Source organism: Mytilus galloprovincialis, chromosome 8 (assembly GCF_965363235.1).
Source record: "Mytilus galloprovincialis chromosome 8, xbMytGall1.hap1.1, whole genome shotgun sequence".
Classification (NCBI taxonomy): Eukaryota; Metazoa; Mollusca; class Bivalvia; order Mytilida; family Mytilidae; genus Mytilus; species Mytilus galloprovincialis.
In genome coordinates, this window is record NC_134845.1 from 65,598,507 (window position 1) to 65,611,006 (window position 12,500).

The 12,500-nt window shown below is 30.5% G+C and overlaps 1 protein-coding gene across 1 annotated transcript in view; it reads right to left on the reverse strand.

Moving 5' to 3' along the window:
- The window catches only part of LOC143042396 (uncharacterized), a 40,559-nt gene that overhangs the window by 14,725 nt on the left and 13,334 nt on the right, over positions 1–12,500 (reverse strand). The window contains exons 5-9 of the mRNA XM_076214678.1: positions 11,525–11,549; positions 7,193–7,450; positions 5,169–5,384; positions 972–1,562; positions 609–715 (exon numbers count right to left, since the gene is read on the reverse strand). Coding sequence (XP_076070793.1) covers positions 609–715; positions 972–1,562; positions 5,169–5,384; positions 7,193–7,352 — 1,074 coding nt within the window. The 5' untranslated portion in view covers positions 7,353–7,450; positions 11,525–11,549. The remainder of the gene's footprint in view (positions 1–608; positions 716–971; positions 1,563–5,168; positions 5,385–7,192; positions 7,451–11,524; positions 11,550–12,500) is intronic.

Here is a 12,500-nt window from a genome sequence, read left to right on the forward strand (position 1 = left end):
TACAATATGAGAAGTAAGCTCTGATAATATGCTTTCAAATGCGAATAAGACCAAACTTGTTTTCTGGGTACAATTGAAATAGGTAAATTCACAACACATTCTAATAGCAAAATTACTTTATGTGAGTTATCTCCCATTATATATGAGCTACCTTACCTTACGTGGCTCGGTTAATTAAAAGTAAATGTAAAAAAAATCAGTTTTTTTATAACAAAAAAGATATAATGTTCTATACTATTACATGTATTACAAGACAAATCTTACTGGTGAATTACATACACCTCTCGAAATGTACTCACGTCATTAAAGTTCAAGACTGTTTGTTATCAGCTTTTTCAATTATTAAATCAAAATTTAAGATGAAGGAAGACACCCGAGTCACCTTAAGATCCGTTTTTTTTTGTTGGTACATATGGGATTAAAGTAAAGCCACTAACGTGACATTATTGCACTAATATTAACCAGTTTACTTATGATAACATTAAGAAATTACACATTCTCCTTTTTAACATCATTTATTTGTATACGTAACAACAATATGAATCACAGTCAAAACCTTCCATCACTCCAATTGACGAAAAACAACTGACGTAGTTTATCATACTTACAGCTTTTACCTGGTCTTTGTGCGTTAAAACAACCATAATTTTAGGAAATCCCTGACTACTTCCTTTACAGTATGTTACAATGGTGTTGATCCAAAATAACAGATAATCTGTACGAATAAATATAACAAATAACTACACTTGATAGTGTAAAAGTTACTAAAGACATTTGAACACACCCTTCATGATTTATATCTAAACTACTTGCTTTGTAAACCTTGCAATACTGAATATAAGTCTGAAGATGGTTAGAATTTCAAATGTTTGTTTAAACATATTTTGAACACTTAAATGAAATTTGGTATCTATAAACAGTTATTTAATTATAAAGGTGTTCATTTAAACGAACTATATGTAATTGAATACCTCTTGCTGTTTTATGTTCACTCTTTCCTGGGAGATACTGTTGAGACGGACAGGGATCATCTAGTGTTCTACTTCCATCTAATACAATCATGTATATAGCTCTGTATGTTAAAAATGTCTGATGAGTTGAATAGAAAACATCCTGTCCTCCAAAATCCCAGATGATTATTGGTGCTATTTTTTTGTTGTGCAACTGCTTTTTCCCAACTTTAGAAGACTTTTCTAAGAATTTTTCTTTTGTGATTGACACTTTGATTTCTTTTACTTTTTTGTTAACTCCAAAAAAGTTTTTAAGCCTTCTGATGGCTCCAGGTTTAGTTACAGTTTCTATATGCATCTCACCAGTGAACCCTGGCTTCGGAAGACAACCACCTGAGTTATCAATTGGTTTTTCTTTATTGATTAAATCCTCACTACGGTCTCTGTCATTCATCGAATCAGTTTTTTCTTTTTCTGATAAAAATTCTGGTTGGAGTAGTTCGTTTCTATTTCTAGATCCATATGAACTTTTTCTGTTCGTAATCAATGAACTAAACTGCATATCTGTGCTAGGAAGTTTGTCTTGTATGCCTGTTTCATATCCTGTATTCGCTAAATCAAATTAACAGAAAAAGAAACATAATAATTTTACATACAGTGATGTTGGAGATACATTGGGTAAATTTATATAAAAGGTAATACAAACATAGGAAGAAGAAAAATCACAAAAGCAAATACGAAACAAAAAGAAAAGAAACTAAGAAATATATAAATATATATAAAGAAAGCCCATTAATCACTTTTATACGTTTACAAATTATATTCAAATACTTGTTTGTTCTAAAGAAAAAGGGACATTTAGTAGTATATTAGATCTGATGTTATAAAATCATGCAAACAGATTTTATCATTTCGAGTTCTATAGCAGGGCATTTCAAAATGTAATGCTATGCGTCGCCTATTTCTTGCATAATACAGATACTACTATATTCTGTTGTTATTATATTAACATCCACGTTCTAAAGGTAAAGCATAGTTTACTGTTCTAAATATTACATAATGTCATTATCTTCTACAATTTCAAAGAAATCATTAAAATACAAATATAGAATTCTTTAAAAATACTGTAATTTAGACATTACGAGAAGTTCCGTATATCTTCATACAATATATGTTTATACTTTTCAGTGACTGTGTGTTTTATGCTTAATGAAAGAAACTGTTTTTCATTCTGCAGGTGATTATATGTATTTGATTGCATATGTTTAAATGTTAAGGATATTTGCTCCTCTATTTTTTTAATTTTTGCCAAATTTTCGGAATCCTCTGGTTTTATCCATGCATTAACATTAAAAAAATTGCCTACTAACCCCATATATTTTTTACATATTGTTTAAAAAAACATATTTCAAAATATTATAAATTCCTTGTTATTTTTTCATAGTGTTTTAAGGAAAGAAGGTGCCAATATTAAGTGAAAGATAAATCTAAAGAGAATTATTTCCCGCCTAATTTTTAATGGCGTATATCTCGAAAACAAGCACACGGACCATCCATTTTTTTCTGCTTTTTTAGTTTCTTTATTTATATACTATCAATTCTTTTAAAGTCTTTTAAAAAGCTTGTTTTTTTTAAACAGAGTAGCGAACATCCTTAATGTCAAGGTATCATGGTGTGTCACAACTAGGATTGTCAACTCGGTGATGGTTTACAAATCGAATACTCGTTGGATTTACCGAGCGATACTCGAGTACTCCCTTGGGAAAACATTCCAATATGGATACCCATAATTGTACCCATGCTACGTATTTCGGGACGTTGTCTTATGGTCTTAAAGCCCTAAACATTATAACCAAAGACTAGATAATAGTCTCAGTGACTGTATACCATGATTAATATCTTATTTACTACATATAATAATTATGTATTGCATGGCATTACTTTTTTTCACATACTATATATTTTTTTACATGTTGATGTCTATTTAACTAAAGCAGAATTTTAGATTTCATGATTAACTAAGACCATAATCATTTGAATATTTTTCTATTTTTTGTTATGTTTCATCCTTTTCATAAAGCACTACTGAATTGACCAAATCACAACTCTAAAAGTGAATAATATAGTTTTATAGTTTTGGATGTGTTTTGTCATTGATTTTGCCGTGTGATTATGGACTTTCCGATTGCATTTTTCTCTGAGTTCAGTATTTTTGTGATTTTACTTTTTACGCCACTGTATATCATATTGATTTTTCTTTCTTTCTTTCTTATTTCATTTTATCTTATACAATTTCCTGCATACAAAGATCAATATTTAAAAAGCATTTACTGTATTCCGTGGTTGTCAAAGAAAACCTTGTAATGATTGAATAAAAGATAATTGAACATTGTTCTAAAACACTAATTAGTTTTACAATCATAATTTCCACTGTTTTAACAATTGGTCATTAATTAAGCTCTATGTTTATCATATAATACGATCGAATTTTCAGTAAATATTTTGATTGAAATTAAAAAAAAAGTATATTTATAAAGGTTAAGTAAACATTAAGTTGAAATAATTAAAAATGTAATAACCGTATCAAATAGACTTTTTACATACATTCGTTTTTTAACAGTTCATGCATATATATGCTAGAATCTTTGATGACTTCATGTTGTTTTTCAAAATGTTTTATGTTTCTATTCACTTTATAATAAGTGAATAGAAAATAATAAAAAACACAAATGTAATGTAAAATTCAATGCATTACATTGCTAAAGTAATTTTTATTTAATACATTACTTTGATAAGGAATGGAATTGTTATTGTATTTTTATGCATGGTTTTGTTAAAGAAATTGTTTTATAATGCATTAAAGGCTGCAACGAATATTGTTATGATTTCGAAATATTCTTTTGTTAGCTTTTTTCTGTGATGAGTTGATTTCGTAACTTTATTACGTAACTTACAGTCCTGCTTATGAAACTATTTGCTCAGACGGTACAATGGTGAAATGACCAAAAAACCTTAAGCTACAAGTGGCTTGGACACAGCCTAACTAATTTTGGAGGAATATTAAATGACGAAGTTCGAAACGTTACAAATGTATGATAAATGTTGATTTATATCTAATATTCCGGGAGGAGCTATTAATAACAACTTCAGGTTATAGGGTTGAAAAAATTAGCGAGTTGTGTTTATACAGATCATATGAAATTTTGGTACAGCGGATTTCAAATTCTCTTTGGCTACACAATATCTTAACGGGCTTACAAAATGTATACAAATGTTTATGTTACATATTACGTTCACCGTCAATAATAAATAAACTACAAACCGATATATGCGTGTAAATAACTGAACTCGATATCAAAAGCAGTTATTCTAGTATAAAGATATAAAGATAATGATATTTTAGTAAATGTTAATATGTAGAGTAGACATCATGCAAAAGGTTATAAAACTATGTGATCAGTGTGTATAATGGAAAACAAATACATGTAGTGAGTGCTTTTTTATTTCTAGAGAACGTATGTGTACCACTGTCACATTGCAAATGCCATACCACTGATATCAATTTAAACAACAATGCTTAAAAGGAAAGAAAAGACAGGTAATTGCATACAAATAATCTCATGAAGAAAAGATTTTTGATATTCATTTTATTCATCTTTTCTTTGATGTTTATACCCAGCAAATTTTAAAGTAAGGTAAAACTTAAAATATCTTTTCGTTCAGATTTCTAATTGTAGACGTTTAATTTCTGCTTTTTTGTCGGGTTTTTGTCTCCTTGAAGCATTCCCAGTATCACTTTCATTCTTTTGTTTGTAATTTAGAGATCATTGTTATCCAAAGACACGAATCTTAGTTATTGATCAGACCAAATTAATTTCAATGAGGACCACTATAATGTAGCAATACGCATTCAAGCTTCTTAATTACCACAAAGTAGGTTGCCTTCACAGTTTGAAAATAGTCAGGTAGCATGTGATCAATGTAAGTTAATAAGGTAACATGATGTCACAACTAGAAATGACTAACTTACAGATAGAAAAAAAAAGTTCCTCATTAGAAAAAAATACAATTTGCAAAATTCCTGAAGAATAACCGTCGAATTAAAAAATAAATAAAGGGACTGTACGTCAGTGAAACTCAACTTAACAAAACAAATGACTAAACTACTTGTACAGTTCATTACATGGTATCGTAGTAAACTTTAATTAGATAGCAAACCTTCATGTTCTGGCCATGCAAATGGTGTATCGGACGACAATGTGTCGTTTGGTTTATGTTGTAGGTTTCTTTTGCTTCCCGGGAATGATATCGTTTGTGCCTCGACTGGTACATCTTGACTGGATGGTGTTGTATCATCTAATTTAACATTTTTAATACTTAGTTTGTTTTCTTTCAAAAGAGATCTGCTAACGGTTATTTCTTCCAACGAGAAATCTGAAATTAATATGTGCAATAAAGTTATATAACAGCATTAACTCTAGTCATGATATATTATTTGCATATTAATTTGATTACAAGTGTAGCAAGTGGTGTATATTTGTTTATATCAACTTATATTAAATAGTTATGATGTCATGTTAAATGCGTGCTTTTCATTTTATTTCGATGTTTTAAAATTAATGTTAATTCAGAACTGTCAATAAAAGCTTAACTCGTATGTCTAATGTCAATAAACTATATGTGTGTGCACATACACAATACACACAAACAATGTCAGATATTGATAAACCTTACTGTATGAGGCTCAACGTAAAAGAGCGACATTTGATATTGTTTTTATACTGCAGCAGAAAATTGATTTACATTTATGAATATTTAAATATCCATTTGCTACTTTGTTTAGCTATAAAATAATATCTAACATATTTACTCCAACTGTGTGTGTTTTCCATCATTCTAGTTTATCATCAAACTTAGTGAATAGATTTCATGTGCATTTGTGTTGAACTAGTCAGGCTTCTATGCATAGACTCCTGCGATCAGTGTTTCAACTGATGACAGAATTTTGACCGTTTCTTGATTTTCAGACAACCAGTTTGGATGAAAGCGTCATAAACCGATGTGTCATTACCGTTTACTTGAACATGTTGAATATCAAGATGTATGATTATGTGTACCAGTTACTGTATTTTATTCTTACGTTTTCAAAACCAATATATAAAAGATGTCCAACCGTTACAGTGTTAAATAGACAAACGTTAAAAACATTAAGTTTATTCAAAGCTAAAATAAGTTACCAGTAATCGTATATTATAGTCTTATCTTAGTAAATGGTGGGATTTCCCGTTTTAATAAGAATACTACAGGCACAGCAAATTTCCTTGAGAACACGTGAAAGAATGTAGTTACATTTGGCCATAACAAAATACCTGATTAGTAATTTATCAACTACACATAAAGTACGTTCCTTGATATGCACAACCTAACAACAAACATGGGCAAGTCAAACAAGTTGTCATATTAAAGATACATAACCGTTGAAAATCGAAGTAAAAGAATAGAATAACATTGAAGACAAAATTTTTTCGACAAAACAGAAACTGTTACAGCTGTTTTGATTCTGAAAGGTATAGGAACATTGAACAATAAAACAGTATACTCATCAACGATATTGGTGCCTTTGAGCCAAATCTAGTAACGTACATTGATATCCAAATGTTTTGAGAGTGTACAATTTTTATATAGACAAGTTCTATGGCGAAGTAGTCAGTTTAGAGAAAAATTTTCTATCAAACAAAGGAATATGTATTTGCAGAGGATGGGGCATTGATGCACCAGTAGAAAGGAAGGTACACTTTGTATTTTTTTGTACGATTATGTATTGCTTACTTTGTGTTTGGACATCGGTAATCATCTGTACCCTTGTTTTATGTTATTCGACACTAAAGTTTTAATTATTTGCTATTTAAGAAAACAAGCCCAACAATTATAACATGCATATATAAGTCTTGTTATTCCTTCTACATGTTCGTAAAAATTATCTTGTCATTTGTCATATATTCAGAAGTATACAAAAAAAATGTTTTTGCAAAAGACAGCAATGAAAGAATATATATCATTCTTGAAAGATTTTGAATAATGTAGTATACTGACTAATTGCGTATCATCACGGCCATCTTGCATAATACCCACTATATAGTTTTTTTCAAGTTATAGTCTTTAACTGATGCGTTACTTCAATATTGTCAGACAAGATTCAATATTTATTTTCCTAGCATTTGTATTGTAAGTTAGAATTTTACCTTGATGTCCACCAAGCCATTCCTTTGATTCACGGTCCATAAATGAAAGACCATTGTATAATTCTATCCCATCGGTTGAAATTCTTAATCTGGTAGGCTGTTTTCCGACAAGATATCTGGCTAAAGTTGTCTTCCCAGTGCCCTGTTCGCCAGCAAGCATAAGTCTTGACTCATAGTGAGAATAGCTTTCTTCTTTCAATAAACTAGAGAAAACATGGGCTGATTTCTTATCAAATTTGTTAACTTCAGCAGGAAGACCTGAATTGCATTATAAAAATGGTAGTTTTAAAAAATATGCATATATTAATCCTTACATACAAGACAGTTAGACTTGTTTTGTTTGGGTGTGGTTAAGCAAGTAAAATAGACACAAATGTATTCATATCTTTATGTATCAATGTACAGTACCCTTATTTGCACCTAAAAGTCATTTAACGAAATTGCACGTATTGTGTATTGCATTATCAGCAATCTTAAATTAACCTATCAGATTATATAAAAATTGTCTGATATTTCTCTGCTTTATTTTCTTTATGTTATTTATCGTTCAGTTATTGGTGTTACACATGCCTTAAAATGTACATTTAATGCAGAACTACAGGAAGTGCTTTTTAATTTAAAATCAAACGAAGAAAAATACTAGTACTTGGACAGATATATTTAAAAGAAAACAATGTGATATTTATAGAATCTTAATTTTTATCTTCCGTTTGCATGCAGTTAATAGATGCAAGAATAGCAACATTGATAATCGCAGGAACTCCATGTGTTCTTTTTCTTAGAACGATGAGTTCAGAAGACGAGAAGGACCATTGATACACATTTGTGGATTGTATAAACTTATACAATTTCAATATAGATTTGAGAAATGAAATTCGAGCATCACTGACTAGTTTTAATTCATACGAACGTCATAATAAACATGTAAGAATAATCGTCAAAAGAAAGTTTATGATTTTTTTCTATTCAAAATTTGTGTTTTTTCTCCCGAGCTTGGGAATAAGCTTCAGGATGTTTGATCCTCTAATCGAAACAACATTAACAATAAGCATTTTGAAAGAGAATTGTGGAATACAAATGCAGTAACAAAGCCGACAAAACAATGAATGATCCGTGACCTTGTTGGGTTTTTGTTGGTAAGAAATCAAATCAAAATTTATTGGGCAAATTTTTGTTGTTGAGATTTTTCCTAATTTGACATTTTGTTTAAAAAAACTGTGAAAAAAATAACAAGGACTTTATATGATTTACAAAAATTACTTTTTTAACTGTATGTTATAAGATTATGAAATGAACATTAGTTGAAAATTTTCCTAGACACTATATTAATATTATTATATTAATAGAATTCCAAAAATATCTAACAAAAAGTCAACGAGAGCAGCAAAAATTTCAAAAACATTGACATGATTGATACAAAAAAAAAAAAAAATCTCTCATTTCGTCATAGTGTGTTACCAAAGTAATCCATGATTTTTGTTATGATTTTATTATGTGAGCTCTGAACTTTAAAGCCATGATCTATATAATTTCAAATCACTACATTAAGGATGAAGTATTGACCTCATTTTGCTTTAGTTTGCCAGCCTTAAAAATGATAATTTCAATAAGTTAAGATTTACTTTTCATCATAGAATCGCATGTTTATGAATTAATGAAAGCGCTTCATTGAAAATGAACGCCTGTTTTGATCTGTGCTGATATTTACATGAATACTTGTTTTGATGTTTATAACAATGCATTAGATTGAAAAGGAAAATAGCGTGGGCATGTTATCGTTGAAAGGAACGTGACGACGTGCATGGCTTATGTCTTTTTTTTAAATGATCTTTTAACACGTCACAAAATATAGATTTGGCTTATATGATTATTCTATTTACTCTAATATTTTTATCTGGATTCGCCATAAAAGCTGAAATCAGATAGTTATACAGTTGTTGTCAATGTTAATAGCTTTCACGAGTTGCGGGACATAGTATTGCTTTTTTGACACATCTATTATAAGTAACAACGTTCGATATTACGGTTTCATATTTCGTTAAGGAAAACAAACAGGGCTAGCTTTTTCTAATTTGCAACACGTCGATCATCTTGTCTTGTACAGAAATGAAAAAAAGAAATTAGCCCAGTCTTTTAATTTCACCTTTTGGTATATTGATGATGTACTAAATGATAATTGATTCAGTGATAACTTACATTTAATATATCCAAGTGAACTTGAAATTAAAGATACTACTGAAAGAGATAAATCTGCTCCATAATTTGACCTTTTCTCTTGAAATGACTACTGATGGTAGGTTAAATACCAAAATTTATGACAACGCGATGATTTTAATTTTCCTATAGTCAACTTTCCATTTCTGTGTTGCAACATCCCAGCGGAACCAGTATATGGAGTTAATGTGTCTCAATTGAAACTGTACTCTAAACTGGTTAAAAGTACGTTGCTTTTGTTGAACGAGGAATACTGCTTTCTCAAATGTTGCCAAGACAGGGCTACGAATCAATCAAATTAAATTCATCACTCAAAACAAATTACGGTCGCCATCATGAGCTAATTTGCCATAATGACAAAAGTATGACAGAAATCATATCCAATTTTCTTCCTCAGTCATAACAACCTTCCATCGTTACCGAAGTGAATAATGAAATAACACGACGGGTGCCGTATACATAGCAGAAAATGCTTACGCTTCTCGGAACCTGATTTCCCTCCCGGTTTTTAGTGGAGTACGTGTTGTTTCTTATTTTATATTTATAACTGTTGATGTAAATGTATTTTGGTTTTGTAACTCTTTGTTTACTCCTTGGTTTTCATTGTTATTGTTGGGATATGAACATTTTTCATATACCCTTATGGTTGACTCTAGTATCACGATAAAATTATCAGCTTAGGGTCAGAACTTTAGTATGATATGATATTAACTACCCTTTATTTATTTGTCCGTTGATAAATTTGGTATAAAGAACCAGTTTTATTTTCCTGATTTGTTCACACTTGTAAACTGTATGTCATTTAAAGGTTTATTACGTAAAACCGAATTCAAAGTTTTCGAACATATTTTCTAGCAGCAAGGGAACGACCATTTGACTTTAAAAAAAGGGGGGGGGTAGATTATTTTTTTATACAGAATCAAGAGTTTCCCCAAACATCATAGTGTTAAATATTGGGAAAAAAAATTAATTACCAGCATCGAAAACAAAAACCCGGAATAAAACGTTCAACACCCCCCCTCCACACCCCCACCCCCTCTTATTTTGTAAGTTAAGTGGTTGCTCCTTTATGAAAGCAATTTTGATGATTTGCATTAGTTTAAAGACACTAAAGATGTCTCGATTACGCATAAGAAATCGTAGGCTGCAACAGCGTGCTTACAGACGAAGAAAAGGGATTGAGATATAAGGGATCACTACATTTCCATCTTTTCAAAAGGTATTTCTCAAAGGAGTATTTGGCAAAGGGAGGTGGTAATGTTTTTTTATTGTATTTTTTAAGTGTAATTAAACGGATCTGAGATACTGTTAGCCTTTTATAGCTGACTATGCGGTATGGGCTTTGCTCATTGTTGAATACCGTACGGTGACCCATAGTTGTTAATTTCTGTGTGATTTTGGTCTCTTATGGAGAGTTGTCTCATTGGCAATCATACCACATCTTCTTTTTCATATAGACAAATAATAAATTTAACTTACACTTTTTTTAGTAAAATGTAATGCCTTTATGAGTGAATCGTTGTTCAAGTAAAGACCAGTGGCAAATATTTCTGTGTACGTCAAGTCGATTTGAGAAGACCTTTTCAAATGAATTTTGTAATCGGCAATGATGCTGCTTTGAGTCTTGATAAGGGGTTACATTATGTATTAAAGTCACGTCAAGTTTTTTTAAAACGAAAAAATATATCAAGTTTAGACAAATATTTCTGTAAAGAACTTTATTAATAATTTTTATAAAAATCAATTGTATTCAAAGATCGTTTCTTCCTTAACTATACACGGTAAAAAGTATGTCCTTAATGCATAGTTTTGTGCAGACTTAACCTACACAAGGCCTACATTGACTATCGACTGTGTGTTGACAAAACATGACTTAAACTACACGTAAACATTAAGGTTTATCAATGGGAACGCAATTGTGTTTAGTTTACTTGTGATTTACACGAACACAACACCGAGTTTAGTTCAATGTGAACACGGCCTAATAAGGTTAAGTTAAGTTATATTCAAATGAACAGTTTGAATTATTTTTTTATCACAATATGTTCTTTTACCTGAATAATCAGCTTGACTTAACAACCTTTACGATTCATGGAGTTACAAATGGATAATACTCACCAGGTAAAATCGAATTTCCATATTCCTACAAAAGAAAATTCAGGCATAAGCATTTGAGTTTAGATTATCAATAGTTAAAAGTTGCATGTGACTTATAGCTAACATCTATTTGAGGATAGTGGTCTCAATTATACTACCTCCTGTTTTGTTGTTGTATATGACACATAAATCTTCTTTTGACATAGATATGGTCAATATTCCTAATGCAACTAAACTAAGAAACACAACGAAGGGTGTAAATAAATAATCTATGTATAGCGATATTAGACATATTTCAATATTTAACACGTGACTCGCCTTCACGATTGGAGGTAATTAAAAGATCAGGGGACCATATAACATAGTGTACACAATAGTGAGCTATTACACGTTTTGTGTGAAAAGGAGGAATATTTACTTAGAAAAGCCGCACAACAATTTTTTTCGGATTTTGTTGCTAAATAATGGAAAAAAACTAATCTCAATCAGTACCCCGAACATTTAACCTCACTTGTGAAAATGTCTCAGCTTCGAAATGAGTGATCATACATATACAAGTTTTCAATATGAGCAGAAGAGTTGAGAGAAATATTACCATTAACATCTACATGAAATATTTTGCGCTATGTACCCAACTTATTAACTTTTTTTAGAAATTGACACACTGATTTATGGGTGAATGCATCTTGTACAAAAGAGCAGATTATATAAACGAAGGTAACTTGTATTCTCATGCAATTATTTTGTATAAATGGTTCTGATTGGATGACAGTTAGCGTAAATTTCTCTATCTCCTTGTCTGTAACTAAGAAAACCGACATTTTGAATTACTGAATGTATTGACATGTAATTTCTACAACAATAAGCCAAACAGCTCATATGATGCACCTAAAAATCTTCTTTTTATTAAATTTTGTTACATTCTGAAGCGGCACAGAAGCCAAAACAAACGCCCGGTATTATGTTTTACACAGGAAGCATACCTATGACGTCACCT